The 24,689-nt window shown below is 38.6% G+C and overlaps 2 protein-coding genes across 4 annotated transcripts in view; both read left to right on the plus strand.

Annotated features, from left to right (window-relative positions):
• Window positions 1–9,530, plus strand: part of lrrc52 (leucine rich repeat containing 52) — a 32,197-nt gene extending 22,667 nt beyond the window's left edge. The window contains exon 2 of the mRNA XM_079584060.1: window positions 7,924–9,530. Coding sequence (XP_079440186.1) covers window positions 7,924–8,264 — 341 coding nt within the window. The 3' untranslated portion in view covers window positions 8,265–9,530. The remainder of the gene's footprint in view (window positions 1–7,923) is intronic.
• Window positions 9,531–20,524: 10,994 nt separating this feature from the next.
• ccdc190 (coiled-coil domain containing 190) overlaps window positions 20,525–24,689 on the plus strand; it is a 33,183-nt gene continuing 29,018 nt past the window's right edge. The window contains exon 1 of one of the 3 annotated variants that reach the window (XM_079584319.1): window positions 20,525–20,584. The gene's annotated coding sequence lies outside the window, so the exon portion shown is untranslated. Of the gene's footprint in view, window positions 20,585–23,334; window positions 23,485–24,689 lie in introns of those variants that run through there. The other 2 variants (XM_079584320.1, XM_079584315.1) reach the window with 2 other exon arrangements.

Consider the following 24,689-nt stretch of genomic DNA (forward strand, 5'->3'; position numbering starts at 1 on the left):
CAGCTATATGAAACGGGATAGATGGACAGACAGACAGTGCTTTCACACGATGTTCAAACTCCAATTTGCAGCTCTATTTACCCTAGCGGTGTCCAGGTCATTTGAAGGAGGCATATCTGACAGGACTGTCCCTGGCGGCGTTGCCGGGAGTGACCCCTTTCCCAGACCATAATTACTAGAGATGACTGAAGCAGTACGACGAGGCAAGATGTCACTCTCTGTTCAGGTTTATCTGACTGCTATTAGACCCATGCAGGGTGTTCCACTAAAATAGTTCCCCCTCTGCCCGAGTGTCACACAGACTCTGACTCAGTAGAGCAGCGCTGTTGCTACCCTGTTGTTTTTGCTCCAAGAACCTGGCGGGGCGTTAAAGAACAGGCTTCAGGTTAACACCGCATGCTGATGATTCCGCTTCCTTAGATTCTATAGAAATCTTAATTTTTTAAAGAGTTGAGCTTGGCATTGCAAAAGTATCTCCCCGATGCTAGACTGTTGTTAACAAAAGGTGTTTCGTTTTTATGTGGTTGCTAGGATGTTTTTCGTGGTTGCAAGGTGATCCCAAGGCAAAAGAGTTTAAAAGTTTTGGGGTTGGAAAGATTATAAAAAAAAATTGCGTGCGTGTGTGTGTGTGTGTGTGCGTGCGCATGTGTGTGTGCGTGTGTGTGTGTGTGTGCGGTTCAGGTGTACCCTATGTTTTGTGGTCAAAATGTCCCCACAAAGATAGTAATGATGGTAATATCCAAAATCCTTTTTTTATCCCCATGAGGAAAACGGCTTATAAATCACAGAGTAATGCAGAAAGTTTTCTGTGATGGCTAGGGTTAGTGAAAGGGGATATAATATACAGTTTGTACAGGATAAAAACCATTAATTCTATGGAAAGTCCCCATAAAATATGAAAACCCGTGTGTGTTATAGTCTCTCCTCTTTCACATGTACCGTTTATGAAGTCTACAGAGCTTTGCTCTTTTTTTTACACAGCTGTAATAATGTCCAATCTCAAACAACAAGAAAAATTGCTATACCTTTGGGGTAAGGGGAAATGGTGGCTTGTGGGTAAATTGATGGTGGGCACAGTGAGATTATCTCTGTAATGACACATTCTGAGCAATCGCCCTCTTTCAGCATGTGTGTCAGAGATGATGACAAGGAATGACGCAAGAGACCGTGTTTTGAGCTAATATGCCCTCAAGGAAAGAAGGATGAATCGAGAGAGGTAAAAAGACCAAGGAAGAAAGGCTAATCATAGAGGGAGGAGGACAGATTACACATAAATTACAGAGTTATGGTTATGGGACTTTTGATAATTGAGTGATTTGTCCTCACACACAGAAACCCCTCTAGTCTGGGATGTAATGTAAGGTCATACTTTTGGCAAGGGTTTAAAAGGTGTGTGTGTGTGTGTGTGTGTGTGTGTGTGTGTGTGCGTGTGTGTGTGCGTGCGTGCGTGCGTGCGTGTGTGTGTGTGTGTTTGTGTGTGTAAGAGAAAGAAACATTTGAGGGCGTTGAGGTACGTTCCTTATCACATTCTCTTTGCATCGTGGTTTGTCCGTTGCAAATGCTTTCTGCGTTAATCTTTGATCCATGCAGCACAAAGAAACACATTAATTTCTGTCACCACAGCGCAGACCAAACCATATCAGCCCTAGTTCATGTGCCTGAAACACAGCCAAATATAGCTCTTGTGCATACGCTCGTGCAATCTAATGTCCTGTCAGTATGAACTCAAGTCTTATGATTGCCTAAATCAACACATATTCATGCGTGACTGAGCAGAGATGTACAAGCTCCTCGAGCAGCCATGTGCTAATAGGAAGACAGTATTTATGTTATAGAACTAATTGGGAGATGTCATGGCCTGTAACATATGTTTTTAACATGGAAGCTATTTATAACATTTTGGCAAATATATCTAATATTTGTGGTCTGAAGGAATGTTCTGGATTCAGTTGCCATATAAAAAAATAATAATGAATTACTATTAGTATGAACAAAAACAACAACAACAATAATAATGGCATGTAGTGTCAATGTCAAATCATCCAAATTTCGGAAACTTCCCCGGCTTTTTAAACAATTTTGTTCATATTTTTTCTGTAGAAAGACAAACATAAATAGTGATGAAAGGCATAATATGAAATGTCACAGATGTATAAGGAGCAATCCACTATTTTGTAGAGGGGGGGGGGGGGGGGGGGGGGGGGTGAAAATGACATTTGGAGCCAATTTACAGGGGTGTAAAAATTACTTTTGAGAGATGACAGCATCATTATTTTATTTTTACAAAGAGAAAAAATAAAAGTGACCCACATTTGGCTTTTGACCACTGGAAATGTGTACAATTGACCAATTTACTCATGGAGACCCATTTAGATCTCCATATCTCGGGGATTGAATCCTATAGGACCTTGAAGATGAAGATACCAAAAGGAAAGTTTGTTAAGAACCAGAATCTAAAAGGATATTAAGATATCTTTAATGCTTCTTGAGTTACAATCATGCAAACTTGAGACAAAAGAACAGAAGAAGTGCTTTTTGTCATTTTTGAACAGTCATTGTTGGCATATAATGCAACAAAGATTGCTAAAGTCAACATAGTTCACTGAAACACCTACCAATCTCTGTGTAAAAAGAAAATAATGATGCTGCTATCTTTCCAAAATCATTTTTAGCCCCCTCTAATTTGGCTCCAAATCTCATGTGAAAATTGTCATTTTGACCCCCCTCTACGAAATAGTGGATTACTCATAAATATACATCTGTGGCATTTAAAATTGTGGCTTTCATCGCTATTTATGTTTGTCTTTGTACAGAAAAATATTAACAAAATCAGAAATTTGAGCCGGGGACCTCTGGTTGAGTTGACACAGAATAAACTAATACACTACTTCAAAAGTTTGGGGTCAATATAATTTATATTGTATATTATATATATATATATATTTTTTTTTAAATAAATTATTTTATTCAGCAAGTATGCATTAAATTGTTCAAAAGTGACAGTAAAGACTTACATTGTTAGGAAAAAAAGTCAATTTAAATGTTGTTTTTTAAGATTTTGAAGGTAATGATGCTGAAAATTCAGCTTTAACATCACAGGAATAAATTACATTTTAAAACATATTACTGTTTTTATTGTATTTTTGATCAAATAAATTAAGCTTTGGGGAAAAAGACTTCTTTCCAAAAAAAAAAAAATTAAACAAGCTTTACTGACCCCAACCTTTGATCAGTAGTGTATAAAATAATAAAATAAACCTAAAACTGTTGACAGTACAGGTGCAAGTCTATAGGGGTTATGGAGAGATTAATAGTAGCTCATATTTTTATTTATTTTTATGTGCAAAAATGTGTTATCAGGGCTGTTAATGTTATCCTTTTGCCCTAAACACGTACCTTAATTGCATGTCGAACGGGCATTCAAAGTTCAGACTTTTCATATTTTTTTCAGAACTATCTAATCTTTAAAAACACAAGTGACCAAGTTTAAATACCTCCACAGAGCATTCAATTGAAGACGGCATGTGGCTGATATAAAGCCACACAGCGCGCCTCAAATAGTTCCACATTTGTCTTGTTTGTGCTGATATTAACTCATGGCTCATATGGCTGGAGTAGGAGACCGGCTTGACAGCAAATAAAGCCCAGAGGTCACACTGTCTCTGCTGGGGCAGGTGGTTGTTCCTGGCCCAGTTCACAAGGGTATGGGACACACTAATCATCATAATGACTTGCATAATGTCGGTCTGCTATTTTTGCCTGTTTGAAAGATTAGTTACCTGTAATCCCTGTCTTTAGCACCAGGCGGTCTTTTCCACACTTCTCTGTTGAACACGAGTCAAACATTATCAAATGTTGCTGTTCATAACATTAAGCAAGGAAATCATGCGCATTTGATCTGATATAACTATAAGGTTATGAGATGCATTATGTGAATGTTTGGCTAAAGAGATGCGTCTTTAATCTAGATTAAAACTGGGAGAGTGAGTCACCTTCGAAAGGGAAGCATCATTTAAAAAGTAATTTCTAGACTTGGAAAAGTAATGTAAATTAATAATCTTAAAATTCCATGGGTATTTGTTATAAAGAACATACATTATAGCTATGACGAGATTTTAAATATTTTATCAGGTAGAAATTGTCAGGTAAAAAAGTCATGTAAATCCAGTGGGTAAAAATAGGATCCTTTAAAGGAACACTCCACTTTAAGTGGAGTGTTCCTTTAAGAACGTTCAGCACTAAAAACTTTCTGACATTTCTGTAAATTTCAGTCATTTGATAATTTGGCTGTGGTCAAGGTGTTCATTAAATCTCTGCTGAATGCAGAACTCTTTAGGACAATCTAACCCAGGGGTGATTTATTGCCGGCTCTATTCTTTCACACTCTCTTCTATGTCATGGAATGCTTGACAAAGTGCTTTTTGATTAAAGGTGAAGTGACATTTCTCCTAACAACTCACACTGTCAAACCAACAGGCATTTATTATTATCTTTGGGGACAAAAAGATATTTATTGAAATGTCAAAAAGGCGAAGGACATGAAGAAAATAGACTTCTTTATCTTTCTTTTTGTGATTTGTTTTAGGAAGTACCAAGCTAATATATATATATGATGAACATTGTGAACATTTTGCTCATGTTCCCATTAAGTTATTTAAAACATCCAAGAAAAAAAATTTGTGGTTATGCAAGCATTAAGGGAACATTGCTTTTTATCATTTTGCAAACATTATGGGAACGCTACTTTCAAAAGTTCGGTAAGACTTTACGATAAGGTTAATTAGTTAACTACATTAGATAACATGACCTAATAATGAACTGCACTTATACAGCATTTATTAATCTTTTTTAATGTCAACATTAACTAATACCTTGTTAAAATCTTGTTAACATTAGTTAACTGTGCTTTTTACGTTTTTATATTAATGTTAATGGAAACGTTTGTTCATAACTTGCCAGAATGTTGGGGAAGTTCTGAGAACGTTCCCTGTTAGCTGGTCATCCACTGTGTGTAATGAGAAACTGCTGAAGATCACAGAAGTGCATTTGTGGCCAGCCTCAGTCTCGTTGAGAGTGTGTTTGTGGATCATTCTGTCAGGCTGATATGTTGAGCTGACAGGCTGATGCTCTGTTGGGCTCAGGCTTTAAGATGGGGATGATGATTACTGACCTGCTTCTTCCTCAGGGTCACTGCTGGAGGGTGTGTGTGTGTGTGTGTGTGTGTGTGTGTGTGTGTGTGTGTGTGTGTGTGTGTGTGTGTGTGTGTGTGTGTGTGTGTGTGTGTGTGTGTGTGTGTGTGTGTGTGTGTGTGTGTGTGTGTGTGCATGTGTGTGTGTGTGTGCATGCGTGCGTGCGTGCGTGTGCCATTTTTTGCTTTTATGAGTGTAAGAAAAAGACACAGAGAGGATAAAATTGTATCAGAGATAATAAACAGAACTTGAGTGTGTTTAATAAAAAACATGCTCTTGTTGGTTAAGATTTAGCAGGACACTTTCTAAAATATTTAAATATGTAATATTATTAATAGTAATACATTTACTATATTAATAATATTTTAAGGACTGTAATTGGTTTCACTTTATTTTGATGGTCCCTTTAACACATTCTGTTGACTTTAAGTAACGTTGCACCTGAAAAAAACGAACTCTCATTCGAGTATTAGTAGAGTATTAGTAGTATTAGTATTAGTTAACTGAAATTGTTATCCGACTACAACTAAATGCTTTATAACTACATTCACTTACAATTGATCTTATGAATCACTGACAACTCCCAAATAACTGGTTTGTAAATAATGCTACTTCATTTAGAAATTATAAATTGATCATTAATAAAGTATGACAATACAATTATTAAACACATTATAGATATATGCTTATAAATCAAGAATAAAGCATTTACAGCTGTATTTATAAACTGCTTATTAATGTATAATAATGATTTATAAGTGATGAACTAACTGTTTACTAATGCTTAACTAATGATTAATAGCGTGCAGTTATTATAAAGAGATACCGAAACGTTTCTTCTTATTATCAATATTGAAAACCTCTTAATATTTTGTAAGTTAAAGCTCAAAAGAACAGCATTTATTTGAAATAGAAATATATATATATATGTGTATATATATATATATATATATATATATATATATATATATATATATATATATATATAATATATACATATATATATAGGCCTATGTATATATATTAGGGGTGCAACGGTACAAAATTCACGGTTTGGTTCAATACGATACACTGGTGTCGCGGTTCGGTTCTATACGATACACTGGTGTCACGGTTCGGTTCGATACGATACACTGGTGTCACGGTTCGGTTCAATACGATACACTGGTGTCGCGGTTCGGTTCGATACGATACACTGGTGTCACGGTTCGGTTCGATGCGATACACTGGTGTCGCGGTTCGGTTCGATACGATACACTGATGTCGCGGTTCGGTTCGATACGATACACTGGTGTCACGGTTCGGTTCGATACGATACACTGGTGTCGCGGTTCGGTTCGATACACTGGTGTCGCGGTTCGGTTCGATACGATACACTGGTGTCGCGGTTCGGTTCGATACGATACACTGGTGTCGCGGTTCGGTTCGATACACTGGTGTCGCGGTTCGGTTCGATACGATACACTGGTGTCGCGGTTCGGTTCGATACGATACACTGGTGTCGCAGTTCGGTTCGATACGATACACTGGTGTCGCGGTTCGATGCGATACACTGGTGTCACGGTTCGGTTCGATACGATACACTGGTGTCACGGTTCGGTTCGATGCGATACACTGGTGTCGCGGTTCGGTTCGATGCGATACACTGGTGTCACGGTTCGGTTCGATACGATACACTGGTGTCGCGGTTCGGTTCGATACGATACACTGGTGTCGCGGTTCGGTTCGATACGATACACTGGTGTCACGGTTCGGTTCGATGCGATACACTGGTGTCGCGGTTCGGTTCGATGCGATACACTGATGTCGCGGTTCGGTTCGATACGATACACTGGTGTCGCGGTTCGGTTCGATACGATACACTGGTGTCGCGGTTCGGTTCGATACGATACACTGGTGTCACGGTTCGGTTCGATACGATACACTGGTGTCGCGGTTCGGTTCGATGCGATACACTGATGTCGCGGTTCGGTTCGATACGATACACTGGTGTCGCGGTTCGGTTCGATACGATACACTGATGTCGCAGTTCGGTTCGATACGATACACTGGTGTCACGGTTCGGTTCGATGCGATACACTGGTGTCGCGGTTCGGTTCGATACGATACACTGATGTCGCAGTTCGGTTCGATACGATACACTGGTGTCGCGGTTCGGTTCGATACGATACACCGGTGTTGCGGTTCGGTTCACAATGTCACAATGTTTCTGGTTTCCACGTCAGCGCAGTTTGATACGTAAATAACGGAGAAATGTGAATGCTTCTCACTAGATCTCGCAGCGATGTTATTACTTCTGAGGCGAATTCAAATGCTTTCTTTACTGGATCTCTTAGCGCTGTGTAGAAACAGTGCCGCTTGATCAAGATTGGCTCGCGCTGCATTGGTCCAAACTGATAAACGGTCCGCGAAGCACAAAATAAAGAGTAGCGCAGTTTTGTTTCCGCTTTCATTCCGTTTGCCATTTGATGTTGGGCAATGTTGTGGTCCCGCCAGCGTCTCTTACATTATGAGCACGCTTGACACATTTGCCTACATTTGCAATTTTACTAATTTGGTCGGCAGGAAAAATGGTCCAACGAACCGTTCGGTTCGTAATACGTACTGAACCGAAAGCAGTTCAATACGAATACGTCTATCGTTACACCTCTAATATATATATACATTGTTGTTGTTTGTTTGTTTTATTCCTGCACTCATCCTCACCCATCCACTCGTCTCTCTCCCTGTCTAGATGAGGGGCAGACGGTGTGCCAGGGTCCCCCGGACATGCTGGGTCAGCGTCTGGCGGAGGTGGGCATGCAGCTGCGGTCAGAATGCCACCAGGGATTGGGTTACTGGGACTACCTGTTCTTCATCGCCATTGGCTTCGTCATCTTCAGCGCCGGGACAGTGTCGGCATGGGTGATGGGCGTGCTCATGGTTCTGTACGAGCGGTACAGCAAGAGGAAGAGCGAGGAGCTCGACAGCGACGATGAGGAGGAGACAGTCATTCGAGGGGCGGGATGTGGAGGAGGGGGAGGAGGGGGTAACCATGGCAATGGGGACCTGAGCAAACCAGGCATGCAGGTGTGACTAGAGGACAGAGAGGGGCGCTGGGAAATCTTTGATGAACAGACAGCGAGCTGCGGACAGATTCGCAAAGGAGTTTTCTTTTCTATAAAGAGGTTTTAAGTGCACTTTTTAGAATGTGTCAACGTTAGTTTTAGTTTAAGAGAAGGGCAGGACTGACAGATTAGATTCATTTCTATTCTTATAGGTGGAAAAAGGACAGACAGAGAGATTGTTGAGTGGGTCACAGTGAACTGTGGTTTTGACAGATCTGGGGTTGGTCTTGGATAAGTAATGCTCTCACACACACACAACGCTCTCCCCAGTGTTAGTAATGTAGTTGGGGCAGGGTGACAGCACTGTGTTTCACGTTTATGAGAGAGACAGCGAGATAGAAGGAAAATGGGAAAAGATGGATGGGTAGAGAGGCTTGAAAACTAATCCAGTGACCGAGCTAGAAAATAAAAGCTGAGATAGGTTAAAGAAAGGAATATAAATATACAAGGCAGTCTCTCCAGACTCATGCAGTGTGAAATGAACGAATGGATGACGGAAGACTCTTCTAAACTGTCTGCACAACTCCATGGAAGGCTGAAAATGCTTTTTTAAGGGGTCACAGACTGACTGACTGCTCAGATGATGGATTGAGAACATTATATTGTTGGGCTTATATTGCAGGGCTTAACAATAAGGCGGCCAGGCTCGTAATTTTCACTTGCCCCTCGACAAAAATTAACAGCTAAATTATTATCAATTAATTAATTAAAAAGTTTGCGGCCTGTAAGATTTTGCTTTTATAAATTAATACTTTTAATCAGCAAGGAAGCATTGAATTGGTCCAAAGAGACAATTAAAAAGTAAAGTAATTTATAATGTTACAAAAGATTTCTATTTCAATCCTGACAACAAGTAGCAAGTTTCCACAAAATATACTAAGCTGTTTTTTACACAAAAAATCAAAACACAATACATGATTAATGAATGCAAGACATTTTGACAAGTCTGCACTGGCCTAATAGGGCACCTAAAGAGTCTCACTTGCCCCGGGCCACCAGACCATTCTTATTGTTGAGCCCTGTATTGGACGGGACATTATTGATCTCAGTAAGCCTGTATGCACTGCACCGAAAAGCCTTACACACAAGATGTAACCAGTCCAGCAATAACACCTCCAGGTGATACTGAGAGCAATAGAGGGAAATGTGTGAGTGTGTGGGTGTGTGAGTGTGTGTGGCTCGTCGCAGCAAAACCGCTATAGGTGGTGAAGAATAAAGTATGTCAGCATTCTGTAATTTTGGCAAGGCTTTAATTTTTTTAATCAAATGTGATTTCTCCCGTGGCTACCACATGCCACTCAAGGGCAGAGCTAAAGTGACCCCTCTTTCCTCACATTGCACCATCAGCACTCAGGAGGGAATTGCGGCCAGTGTCGTTTTAGTCTGCATTTTAGTTGTTTAACACATGACAAGGAAATTATGATAATGGCTCAAGCACACCCAAAAAATAGTTCTGAATTCAGCACGATTCCTCACCTTCCAGTCCAGCTCTAGGCTGTGGAGGATTCAGCAGACTACTGCAATCTGGCATACTTTACTGTACAACATCACTACAGCAATGCAGACACCTGAATCGGCTCTTTAAATACTGACAGTGTTCTCGGCTGCACAGCACATCTGGATCTATAGCTATTTTCATATTATTTGACCATCATCGGATGGATTGCTGCTGCCACGATCACTAGAAACTCAAATATCTTGTTTAAACTAAATTGTTTTCTGCAGGCGGCAATAGCTTGAAGTGATTTTGTAAATATTCATGGTGGAGAACTATACTAACACAGTTAGAGCCTGGGGAAACTGGATTGTAGATGGTTAGTGAATAAGAAGCAGTTTCACTCCTGAATTACCGCATACATAAAGTGGCGCAACTCTTTTAGCAAATCTGTTTTAGCATATTTCATCCCTAGATTCAGCCTCAGAAAGAGTGTGTTGAGCAGTTACATCCTCTCTTCTCTGGTATTTAGTGGAGAAGGAAAGTTGGTTTTGTGGTGTTGTGTGATTGAGGGTTGCTAAATCCATCTATAACGGGTTATAGAGCTTAAGGGGATGATGTTTGTGGCCTGGGCCACTCTCAAAAATATCTCAGCTGCTGCTTTTATAAATCTATAGCTCCTATAGCTATATTCAGTTGACTTCTTGTTCTCCCTTTTCCTTTAAGCCGCAGTGGGTAATTTCCACACATCTAGTGACACCAAACGAAATTATTAACATTTCCAATAAACTCTCGCAAATCTGTTGTGATGGAAATAATATGTAGTGGGAAGAAAAAATATATATTTCAGTTATTTTGTGTGAGAATGCAGAGTTTCTCTGTGGAATGTGATACCTTTGTGAGCGAATGCAAACGCATTGAGGTATAATTTATTATGAGGTAATAATCTCTTATTTTTTCCATCACCATGTCCACTTAGTGGCTTTGTACCATCTCCCATTGGTCAGTCAAACAAAAAGTCCATCCTCAAAATCATTGGTTGACTCAGTGTTGCTACGATGGGCAACTGAATCAAAAAGATGGCAAATTGGTTTGGTGCAAGTATTAAGACTCAATGTGAGTGGAGAGGAGGAGTGACAGAAATTGGACAACAGCAAACAAACAAATCAATCAATCAATAAATATATATATATATATATATATATATATATATATATATATATATATATATATATATATATATATATATATTTGTAATATATATATTTATATAATTAACATTTAATATTAATGATTTATTTTATATTTTTTGTAAAATCAAAGTGGTTTTTAAAAAGATCTTATTTATTATGTGTTACCCTCATTAAGTAGTGGTATCTTTTGAAAGCATTCCGGCTATACAAAACCCTCTCTTCACTAAAGCCAAAATAATGCAACTCCACTCCACTTCTCACATCTAACAAACTCTGTCGCTAATGGTGCAGAAGTTACACACTGTGTCTGTGAGCACATACTCACTAAACGTTGAAAATTTGATTAAATTTAAGAAGTCTGTATAAAGCCCAACAAGCTGGTCCTTTCAGCGAGGAAGTCTCAACTTCAGGTCACAACCCAGGAGTGTGTGTGTGTGTGTGTGTGTGTGTGTGTGTGTGTGTGTGTGTGTGTGTGTGTGTGTGTGTGTGTGTGTGTGTGTGTGTGTGTGTGTGTGTGTGTGTGTGTGTGTGTGTGTGTGTGTGTGTGTGTGTGTGTGTGTGTGTGTGTGTGTGGGTGGGTGGGTCCATTCATCTCATTCACTGTCTCTCTCGCTGTCGTTCTGTCCTCTCTCACTCGTTAGTTTCAGATTACAGTGGGGTTTCACCATGTCAGCATTATTTCCAAAGTGTTAACCCCATTCTGAGACAGACTAATAATACCATGTCTTTAGGGGAACAATATTATATGTGAACAGTTGAGCCAGGAAATACCTGGAGAGACTTCCTCAAAAAAAAAAGAGAAAAAAAACCCATTAAACAAAAAATGTTACGACAGGAACATACAGTAGAGGTCGAATGTATTGTGCTGATGTCAGCATTGTGGCAATATAAGGATGGACAGTAGAGGTGGTAAACTTTATAGCAACATGCTGGAGTGTGTGTGCCATTTTCACCTGCTGTGAACTCTGAGAGTGATCATGCGTGACTGTCAGCAGCCTTTAGAAGAAGAGCGAAATTGGGGAGGGGTTGTATTGGTATTTTATTCCTCTATAAATATTAATGCGTAATATAAGAGGTGATAAAGGGGACGAGCCCTAGTGCTATCCGAGAGTAAAGTTCAACGCAAGAGCAGGACTTTATCTGAGTCTCCAGGCCACAACACTGCAGTCAGTTCAGCTCCAAAACCGCAAGGGCCATCAGCAATGCAGCAGGGGTGGCCTGTGTCAGGAAGATCTGTAGAGATACTCACACACACACACATACACTCAACAGAACGCTAATGAACTTGCAGCACTGAGTTGAACTACTGCTATATCTTTGTGAATGAATAAATGCAACCTCAGCTGCTAGCAGTAAAACAGAGAATGAATAATAGAGGCTAAAGTATATGCAGAATGCAGCAAACAGATGCAGCCAAAAACCCACGATGGTTATAATTTTTAGGAATAGCTTCTGTTGTTCATGCTAATCCGTGGCTGAAGCTAATGCTTTGTGGAAAGTTGAAAGGTGTCTTTGTACGTCTAGGTCCCAAAGGAGTTAGGTATGTGTGTAGAGTATAAATTAAACTAAGCTAGGAGTATGCTAAGCTATACTTTGAGGGGTTCTATAATACAATTTCATAACAAATCTGCAAAAAAGCATGTTGTACCTTATATATTCCTAAAAGGTGTGAATTAGTACCTTGTAGTAAGGTGTAGTCTTAAGGAACTTCTATAAACCCTTTAGGTATAAATGAGGTACAAAGTTATCTCTTTAAGGCAGAGCTGGGCAATTCTGGTCCTTGAGATCCACTAGTTTAGCTCCAATCCTTATGAAACTCTCCTGCCTGTCTCTTTCTAGTAATCATGAACAAAAAAACATTGATTAGGTTAATCAGGTGTGTTTAATTAGGGTTAAAGCAAAGCTCTGCAAGTAAATGGATCTCGAGGGCCAGAGTTGCCCACCCCTGCTTTAAGGCTACTGCCCCATCAACAAGCTGTTGTACCCCGAAAGGTACCTTTTTTTTTCTGAGAGTGTATGTAACAGTATTTCATACAACATAAACCAAGCAATTTTAATGGATTTCTAATCAAATTCTGAATTGGGAGACCATTAAAAGTTTTTACCCAGTGGAATCGCCTCGGGTCCTAGATGAACCTGATTCGACAGCCGGAATAAATTGTTCATTACATCAGAATTTCCAAATTTCCTACTTGGTGCATAAAGTCAATGCACTTTTAGTCATAAAGTCAATGCTAGCATTGTGACTGTGTTTCATAATGCATCCTCTTTTTGGCAGAACACTTCCGACGTAGAAAAATCCCATGACCAAAGTTGAATGGAACACTGTGAACTCCCCACATAGACAGCAATTTAGGCATCACTCTCAGACACTGTAGTATAGTACCTTTATGGGGACAACAGCTTGTCACTGGTGCAGTATCCTCAAAGGGACAACTTTGTACCTTAAAGTTCATAGTAGTAGACCTTAAAGGCTACAAATTACTTTAAGCATCTTTTAGGGGTAGATAATGTGGATAGAATGTCATTGGGGCTGTACCCTTAAAGGGACGAGCTTTGACACATTTTTTCAGACACTGTAGAAGCACTCTAGTCAGGCAGCTCACTAGGTTTTGAGACACAGTCTCAAAGTTTTTCTGCTACATTCTTGATGAAGTCTAGGAAATAATATTGATTTGAGCTCCTTGTTTTTTTCTTCTTTTTTTCTGTTGGTTTGGATAGGAGCTTTGGGACCAGAGGCAGTGCTAAAGGTCTTGCTGTACTTTCAGTACCACAGGAATGAATTTGTGCTCTGTGAGACTTTAAATTTGCTGGATCGATTTGCTGTCTGTGGAGGTGTGTCCGTCACACTCTGTCCATCATGCATGAAGCTCTGCAGAATTTCCCCAACTGAGAGTCCCTTACACTCTCCCCTCTCATTTCTCCTCTTATTTTTGTCGTTGTGTCTTGTCTTATCTCATCTTTTCTCCTGTTCTTTATTTTCCTCTTTGTCTCACATCCTCTCTTCCTTGTCTTGTCTCTTTTCTTCTCCTAATCGTCTCATTTAATCTCGTCTTACTTGTCTTGTCCCGTCTCCTTGTTATCTCTTCTTGTCTCTTTTCTGGCTTCATCTCAATTTCTCTTCTGATTCTCAATTTCTCATTCTCATTTGTCAACTTCAGTCTTCTCCTGTTTTCTACACCTTCTCTCTTTTTTGTCGTTGTGTCTTGTCTCATCTCATGTCGTCTCTTGTACTGTCTTCTCTTCTTTGCCTGGTCTCCTCTCTTCCTTGTCTTGTTTCATCTCATCTTCTGTCCTTTCCTCTCCTCCTTGTCTCGTCTTCTCTCTCCCCTGTCTTATATTGTCTCTGTTCTTTTCTTCTTCTGGTCTCATTTTGTCTCTTCTCATCATTTGTTTTGTCTCAGCTCTCGTCTTCACGTCTTCTCCTCATCCCCATTCTTCTCTCCTAGTCTTATCTTCTCTTTTATTCTCTTCTCTCCATTTGTCTGGTCTAGTCTCAATTAGTCTTGTCTCTTGTCTCCTCGTCTTTTCTTTCTCATCTCCCACCTTGTCTAGCCTTTTCTTGTTTCTCACCTCGTCTCATTTCATCTCATTCTCGTCTCTTCTCGACTCTTGTCTTGTTTACTCGAAGTCTTGTCTCTTCAACATTTTTTCTCATCTCCCACCTCTTGTACCCTTGTCTTGTCTCTTTTCTCCTCTGTAGTATAGGCTGCTCTGACTCTGCCCTCCTCTTTTGTATCTCTGCAGTGCTGGTTTAGAGAGGGTGATGCCATAAAGGCTGCTGTAAGCCATCTTCCTTTCTTAAGGAAGAGGAGGACTAAATCAGAGCGGATGACAGGTTTACTCTGGGGACCAAAGCTTAGACACTTTCCCCGCCTTAACTCACAATGCTTTCATCCACTTCAAACGCAATGTGGATTTGCCCACTTCCAGTTGGGTAGAGACAGTTTAGGATTTTACCTCTAAATATACTTCTGAAGGGAAAGTTTGTTTTTCTTAGAATGATCACATCATTTCATTTCACCTAGAGGAAAGCATGACAGCTGCATGTCTCCATAATGCTAAGGTGACCTGCATCATCAAATGACATGACATCTTTTGGGAAACATTCCTTCAGCCTGAAACGATATCTCCCACATTAGTCCCACACACATGGTCACTGATCATTTTTATGGGGTGTGTGACAGATCACTGGGAAAGTCAGATCCGCTTGCTTGCCAAACACGTGCTCAGTGTGTAAGAGGTCCTCAACTCTGATAACCCCTCTTGAGCGGTTGGCATCCTGTTACACAGCGGAGGCTCGACTGCAGTGTGACAACAGCTTAGAGCAGGAAGAGATCTCTGATGCTCACGAACACACACTACAGAGCCGGATCAGCCTTTTATCATCTCTGGCAGATTGAAAACTTTTATTTATTAGTTATTCCACTTTGTGTCTTTATGCTATTGTTGCACATTCAGAATCAGTTTTTCAGAAGATACTTTCAAACTGAAGTTTGTTAGAATAGCTAACTTCTTATTCTCTGGACCATTTTGGTGGATTTCCTCCTGATTTTGGCCTATACTTGAAAAGCTTTCCATACATACATGTAGTGGTGTTTTTTTCCAAGAAACCCTTTGAAATTATATAAAATACTGCTGAACATGATACGTATTAATGTATATGTTGTATGTGCTATGATACACCAAAAAAGGCTAATTTTATTATTATTAGTTTTTTGTAAATTCTGTCTCTGAAAGTGTAGAAATCATAGAAAACTGCAGACAGTTCTGATTGTTTCAGCCAGATGGTAGCAAACTCTGAAAAAAAATGTCTTTATCATGTTGTATGCAAGAGTTATTCAAATTCACCTGAAGGGAGGAATAATACCTTTTTTAATGTAATTTCCATAAAATAATTTTGGCCTACCCAATTTTGAAGGCTCCCCATACCATCATAATGGTGTAAATGCAATAGCTTGGTGTCATTTCAAATTCCATATTACATTGCAATTACATATTGAAATACTATTACAGTTCTTGTTCAATCACAATTACTATTACATATTCATCAATTTTACAATGGGGCTGTGGGGTGGGGAGGGGGAATGAGGTAATTTAGTGTAAATAAGTTACTTTGTGTAAAATAAATAGATTTTAAGCTTTCAAATGAAGCTTTCAAAAAGATAAACCTTAGACCTTTACATTTTGATGATGTATTATTGGACCCGGTACTGGGTCTGCAGAGTTTGAAAGGCTACAGTTCCTTTTTTAAAAAAAAATTTATAGTTAGCTACACTAGGGAATATATATATATATATATATATATATATATATATATATATATATATATATATTTTTTTTTTTTTTTTCACTACAATGTATGAACAATGTATGAACGTAGCAATAGTTGAATTGCTACGTTCCTCCCCAACACTGGTCAGATTACTGCAGTAAGGAGGGTTAAAGCTCGGGCATAAAGCATCTGATGAAACCAGTCAATAACATAGACTACATAGAGTGCAAAAGAGTGTGACCTTTGTACACACACACACACACACACACACGGTTTGCCTTTCAGAAAAAATGAACAGGTGAATTTGAGTACTCTAAAGATGTCATAGCTATTATAAAATGATTTTTGTTTCCATCTTTTCATTTTTTTATGTTAATTTGCAGTTGCTTTTTTTCGAGCAGCAGAACATGAAATATTCACTAGCATTTAATCTGTACTTAGTGACATTCACATCTGAGCAACTCGTTCTTTAAATGCAAGCGTGTGCGTGTGCTCATTGACAATTGCACATTCAGTAGGGATTTCATGTGAATCTCTCAGACAGCTGCCTGCTCGTTGTGTAAGGGGTGACACACAGAATCATACAGGGGCCCAAGGGGGCCCCTGACCTATTTACAGCCCTTACCCCACTGGTCACACTCAGCCAAACACACACACAAACACACACACACACACACACACACACACAAATACACTGAGTCTGTCACATTTCTACAAAAAACAAACACACATTTAACCTTTCTGGGGATTTGTACCTAAAATTAGGGATAATGGGTGTGGAAGAATAAACTGAGATCATCACGTTATAGTGGTCAACCATTATGAAAAGCAGAAAATGTTTAGTCATTTTGTAAACATTTAAGTTAAAATGGCCAAGTGGAAATGGTTGGAATGGAGCAATAATCCCTAGGTGGCCACAACACCATTGGTTTAGTTGTCCTGGTCGACTTACCGTCTATCATATGTGCTCTTTGTTGTTTTGCTTTTAAAATGGCACTTTGCTCAATTTCCTCTTAAAGGGACAGTTCATCCAAAGATTTAAATTCTGTCATCATTTAATCACTCTTATATCATTCTAAAACTGTTTGACTTTGTTCTGTGGAACAAATTTTTTGAAGAACTGCATTTTTGTTATTATTACTTTTTTCATTCAATGAATGTCAATGGGGTCCAAAACAACTTTTCATTGTATGGACAAATACAATTCTGAGACATTTCTCAAAACATCTTCTTCTGTGTTCCACAGCCATATATGTTTGGAATAAACATAAGGGTGATTAAATGATGACAATTTTAATTTTTAAGTGAACTGTCATCTTAAATACCTATCATGCAGCACCGCATACTTCATATACATTCATGAGACCGCCATGTCACTGCAGCATCTTCAGATAGTGCAGGTCATTCTTTAAAGTTCAATGTACGCAACATGGTTCTTAAATGCACCTCAATGTCCATCCTGCAAAGCAGATGCTGAAAATACGGTCCCGGTTAGGTGTATGAACGTGGTCTTTCAGGCTTTTGGGCTTTATCTGATTTGTCGTAATAGGATTCATCTCTGTACTGGACTGGTGAAGTGGGAAATATCACATGCTTCACATGTTTAGGAAACCAATTCAAGAAATTCCTCACCTTATGAACACTTAGGGCTCTTTCAGCTCTGCAAGAAGCTCTGTCTATTTAATGAAACTATAGTAACTTATATTAAGTAACATATATCTTTTACTTAAAAAACTAGAATATGTTTATGGATTCTTTTTTTGTTGATTTGTTTTGCTGTTTTATTTTCTTACTCTGGTGTGAAACATCAGCTGTATTAGCACAAATGAGGAGGACGCAGGCAGACAAGATCAATAGTTTTCTTCTGGCTGTCCCCTTTGCTTTGGTGCAGAGCCACTTAGAGTGACCGTGTGTGTGTGCGTGTGCGTGTGCGTGTGCGTGTGCGTGTGTGGCTGGACATGTATGTGTGTGTGTGTGGCTCACGCGTCCATGCACTGCAGCCTGTCAAATTTGAATTTATACCAACATTAAAGGTCATTTGAGTGAAGAAAGAGGTGTCATCTTTGTCTTATTGCTGTCATTGTATCTTTCTCTTTCACACACGCACACCACAAACGTCTGTTTTTGGCCAGCACAGCATTTTGTCTTTATTACTAAAACACTGCAGTGCTATAAGGATAATAAAAGGATATTCACAAACACTCACTCACCAACATTCTTTTAATATTGTATACATTTTGTAGAATTTAATTTTTCCCCTTTTAAGTTCACTTTTTAATATTAGTCAAAAGTATCTTGCACGTCATTTAGTTTATAAGGACTATTATTTTCATTCTTTCTCAGACTATTAACCCTTAAATGCATGAATGTTTTGCCAATCATTATTACATATTCGGGTCTTTAGCGACCCGGATCTATATCTAACACGGATGGATCTCTACCTGTCGGGATATTGTAAAACTCTCCTGATATTAGAGTAACAATTACTGAAGAATAAAAGAAAGCATATTTTGTTACCTTTTGGAGCTTGGAAGGGTTCAGTTTGAGCAGATGTTTTATACCATCATCACTGTCCTCATCAGAGCTCATTTCACACATTCAGCATCTGGCTCATATTCACGATCTCAAACATATTCTCAAAAATAATCTTCAAAATCAATATTTTGATCGCTGACAGCTTCTTCACCAGATGCACCATCAAGTGATATTGACACTAATATATGATTGTGTTCAGTACTTCATTGAGCCATTTCAAGTTTTACTGATGATACTCCCTAATTCTTTTGTTTTCTGCCTGCGGTAGTGAAACGTCACTTTATCATTTTGTATCAGACATTCATCAGACACCTTGTGGAATAAAGGTGAATTACACTTATTCAGTCATCAAAGATTCAGGTCCCATGACAAATGATCCCAGTTATGATTGGTTCACTTCCATGTCCTTGCAGTTTGCACTGTAAGGTGGGTCAAGTACCTGAATATGTTAAAATGCAAATGTGGGCAGACATGTTAATGAGCATGTGGTTCTGATGTTATAACCATAATGATTTCTGAATATTGCCTTTATGCAGATTAGTTGTTATTTGGCGCTGAAGGAGATTTGCATTGTCAGTGTTATGGAAGTTTTTTTTTTTTTTTTTTTTTGGCAACCTAACACAGTAGGCCCTACCACAGTTGTTTATGCTACAAACCTTTGATGGTTTATAGGTTTTGACTGAGGAGGACCACAGTATTTTGTCTAGTATATCATAGATCACACAAAAAAGTGCAAGGCAATCCTGTTTCCCAACCTCTGATCTTGCAGTTGAACTATGACCCTGAATTGTAAATAGTTTCTCTGTGGTTGCGAGAGATTGAGATGGAGGCCAGTGTTTGGGAGTTTATATATTTACACATGCAGATCTCAGCTCTAATATGAGTCATAGTGGCAAATAAATGGGTCAGAGCACAGACACAGACAAAAGACCGCCCTGGATGAAATAAAGGTTATAACTTGCTCATGGACAGTGCAAAGTTCAAAACACTTGATTACTATCAGAAAAAATACTTGTATTAAATGCCTGTTTAGGCTGATGGAGGAAGTGCACAATCTTACCTTGCACCATAACTTCTTCACCCAAAAACACATACCCCTTGTGAAAAAGAGCACTTAGTTGAATGTGCACTTCAAATTAAATTGAATGTGCAATCTTAATAGTATATTTAAAATGTTTTACTTTTATTGAATCTAATATTAATAAAATAGTAAGTGTAATTTAAGTGTACTTAAAGAAGGTATATGTTTATGACTATCTTACTTTAAAATATATTTGAAATCATATGGTAACACTTTATTTTGATGGTCCCTTCAGACATTTTTATTTAATTTTTTTTCTATGTAGCTTTTATTTAACCAGGAGAGAACCTCACTGAGATTAAAAATCTATTTTACAGGAGTGTCCTGGCCAACTTGGCCAAGTTTTGCAAATCACTAAATCTTTCTCTAGTTCACGCATAAGTGTTTTAAAATTACTAAAAGGCACCAAATGATTTAGCCTCAATTTCTTTGAAGAGAGTTCCAGTCTGAAGGGGCAGCATATTTTAAAGCAGTTTTAACTAAATTAGTTCCAGCAGAAGGTACATGGAGATTATAATAAGATTGTGATCACAATAAATAGTTACCAACTGCTTTTTGTTGAATCAAACAACAGAGATAAGATGGCAAAAAACAAAACAAAATTGCTTTGTATATCAATAAATACCAATGCATTTTCCTTCACACAGCAAGAGAAGACCAAGCACATGATGTGTAGAGAATTTACAATCCATAATAAGGCAACATAATCCAGGAAGGCAAGAAGATAAGAAGGAGCATGCTGATACTACATCCCCATAGTCAAGAATTGGTAAGAAAGTCGCAGACACAAGCTTCTTCCTTGTATTAAATAAAAAGAAAGACTTATTTCTAAAATAAACTCATAGCTTCTTCTCTCATATTTGTTTCAAGTAATTCATTTGTGAACTAAAATGTCATCAATTATGATGCTCAGGTATTGGCTCTGACACTAACGTGATCATTTTCCGTTACAAAGTTCGAAGAGCAATGGAACTATCTAAAGAGTTTCAAGAATTTGATAACCACATAAATTATGTTTTCTCAATATTTAAAACCAGCTTTAACGTATAAAGCCATGCTTGAATAATATCAAAAGCAGATTGTAAATAAACCCAGAGTTTGTTGATTTGTAGGAGCAGAGGCAGAGCAATAGATTACAGTGTTGTCCGCATAAAAGTGTAACCTTGCATTTTCAATATTACCATTAAGACAGTTATAAATGTATGTATAGTAAATAATAATGGCCTCAGTACAGATCCTTGGGGGACTCCCTTAACCACTTCCACTGAGTCTGATTTGATACCTCCACCTGCACACATTGTGTTCTTCCCTTTAAACCACGAAACTACATTGTCTGATAAACCATTCTGAGTGTTGACTATAAGTAATGTTGAACCAAAATGTCAACTCACACTCATTAGAGTATCAATAGCGTATTAGTAAACTGCTATCAGTAGCGTATTAGTGCTTAATATCTGCTAACTCTTTATTGTGATGCTCCTCCAACACTGACTATAAGTAACTTTGCAAGTACTTGTCAACTTATTCTACTAACCCTACCAGTCTACTAATACTCTACTAATACTACTCTGCTAACACTCTAACAGAATGTTTAAAGGGGACCATCTAAATAAAGTGTAAACCAATAGGTTATAATAATCTTTGGTTGTTCTTCAAAAAAGTGTTTTTCATATATTTTAATGTGTTGACTAAAGCACATGAAAGTACTTGATAATAATTGTATTGTGTTGGTGTGTAAAAGTTAATATATAAATGTACTTATACATATATTTAAATATATGACACAAGTTTCAATAGAAATTACATTAAAATGTATTTTAGTTCAACATAAATCCTTGTGAGTAAACAATAGGAGTAACTAGAAATAACTATGCAGCTAACTGCATTTAATATAAATTTGAACTACAGTACATTTACATTTAATTGCAATTAACATTAAATTAAGTGGCTGGCAACATAACATTATATGCATACAGAATTTCTGTAAAAAATACTCTATTTTTAAACTATGTTAAAGTGTACTTCTTTTCCACAAGGGACTTACAACAGAAACTACTTAACAATAAATGGATTGTTTACCTAAAAATGTAAATTCTGCCATTTACTCACCCTCATGTCCTTCCAAACCTGTAAAAGGAGATGTTTAACAGAAGGTCCATGCTGCTCTTTTGCATTCAATAAATGCAAATAGTGACTGTGAGCTGACAAGTTCTATATTTTCGATATATAGCTTTGTGTGCAACAAAATTCAACTTGTGATTGATTACAGAAAGCAGGAAGCAGAAATCAAACCTGGCACAAGCCTCTTTTAATTTGCGAGATTGAATGCATATTTTTTTGTCCCACGTCATAGACTGATAATAATTTTGGGCACATTTTCATGACAACGATGTACTAAAAACAGAAACGTTTTTCCTTTGCGTTTTTCGTGTACAGACGACAACATTGTCAAAACGATCCCTGTTCACACATATCCATGAAAACGATTAAAAGCACATTCTCCTTAGAGGTCAGTAGTTGGCGAAGTCACTTTGTAAAGAAACACTACGCGCCTACAGACTGAACATGTAATACACATGCGCATGACGTCACCTTTTTAACAAATGTGCATTTTTGTAGTTCACATGGAAATGATAGCGGATGCACTTTGAAACCCGTTTTCAAAAATGTGCCTTTTCAAGCCCCCATGAACGTCTCTCCTTCTCTTCTAGAAATGCGTAACACATACACACGCAAAGACAGGGGTATTCCAGGGCTTGTGTCGACTGCCAGTGGACTGGAAACACAATCACAGCTGACAGTTATGTGTGTCATGAGGACAATGGCACAGCGGCGCAGAGATGGCAAACACACAAATCCAGTCACCACATCGATATACACACAAACAGAGATGTCTTCAATTCGAGATTTATTTACCCACACCCAATGACATTTAATTTGGAAAACTGAAATGTTTCGGATCCATTCACTCATCCATTCACACCCACACAACGCTTACAGTCAAACAGAGGGCTAAACCAGTAAATCCTCAGAACGTCGAGCTGAACTGAAAGAGGTTATTAATACGAGACAGAAGGTTGGCATAATGCCCTAAATGCTATTTAAAATGGCTATAAAACCCAGTCCGGCTCGGAGTCTTTTGGATGGAGGGAAATAACAAATAATGCGAGGAATAAATTTACATTCATTAATATGGCAGATGCTTTCACCCAAAGCATAAGTGCACTCAAGATGTACATTTATCAAGACTCGAACTCACAACCTTGGTATTACTAACGCAACACACTACCAATTGAGCAACAGGAACAAAAAATCTATGAATGACCTTGGCATCTACCTCGTACCCAATGTTTGCCCCACCATGATGGCAACACTCTCCCAAAGTAGGCAACAGACACCCTGGTCTGACCTCCCCTCCCCTCCCCTCCCCTCTCCTCTCCTCTCCAAGTGCCTGGCTCTTTTTATAGCAGACCATATTCATTAATAGAGAAAGTTCCTCCCAGGAGAACAAAGCTCATTACAGAACTGCGCATCCTTTGGGTGCTCTCAGGATCCTCATTTGAGATCTTTCTCTGGCAGGTCGGCACCTTTTCCTGATTTGGATGGCTTTGGCAAGAATTCCCCACCTCAATCTCCGCTCTTTCCTAACTTAACCACTCCACAGAGATGGTAGGACAGAGAAACATCCATCCCTTAATGAGTTTTGCTAATGCAAGCCTCTACAAATACAATTTGATATTACTTTCATTACAGATATATCCAACTTTTTCAACGCACAATGGAAAATTTGATAAGCTCGTAGCTTAAGACAGATTTGGACTTATTTGTGGAATTTCAAGCTTGTTTAGCTCAACTGGTAGAGCGTTGCATTAGCAAACCCATGGTTGAGGGTTCGATTCAACACACATAATGTATACTTTGAATTCACTGTAAGGGGATATTCACTTTCAATATGCTTACTTACATACAAACTACTTGAATGCCACATTTTTAGAACTGCATATGCTAGACTGCAAAAGACTGCAAAATCAAATACATCTGTGCAGGTTTTCATAGAAAAACAATAGAAAAGTAGTGCAGAGGAATGCAAAAACGTGTTCTGTGTGAACCACCTCTAAAACATTTTAGAAAAAAGAACATGCCGGTTGAATAAATGTAAGCTTGCAGAGCAGCTGAATTTGACATATTGACACTTTTAAAATCCGATCTAGCACTCAGCGCCCAGGAATCGTTTGTGGTGACCTGTAACGTGTTACAATTTGAGCCGGTGTCAAATAATTTGCTGTATAATTGGAGCAGGGTCACTGTTGGCAGATACACATCTTGAACAAACAGCGACCACATTTATCTGACTGCTGCTATGTACGTTATGCGGTTGCAATTGCCAGTGTGTCCTTCTGTTCCTTGTGTGTGTGTGTGTTATACATTGTGCGGTGAGGGATTTGTATCATTATCACTGAACAATTATATTCTAAATATAACCATGCGTGCACTCTGACGCACACACATGCACAGTGACCCTCGGGCCAATAAAGTGTTTTGGAGAGTATAGCAGAGCTGAAGTATGCAGATAACCCACATTCATCAGAGTCAGTAAAGACAGAGGACTGGCTGCCTTAAATCAAAATGTTAAAGGCCTCAACTATACCCTGTCTAACCTTGCTTTATACCATCTCTGTAACACAGTAAAATAGTGGCAAAACTTGGCAAAACTTTATTTTGATGGTCCCCTTTGAATATTCTGTTAAAGTAATTAAAGTAAAGTGAGATTAGCTCAAATAGTAGCGTTGGAGCATGCAACGCAAAGGTCATGGGTTTGATTCCCAGGGAAAGCAAGAGCTGATAAGAATGTAAAATGTGTACCCTGAAATGCA

This window comes from Phoxinus phoxinus (genome assembly GCF_949152265.1).
Source record: "Phoxinus phoxinus genome assembly, chromosome: 16".
In the NCBI taxonomy this organism is placed as follows: domain Eukaryota; kingdom Metazoa; phylum Chordata; class Actinopteri; order Cypriniformes; family Leuciscidae; genus Phoxinus; species Phoxinus phoxinus.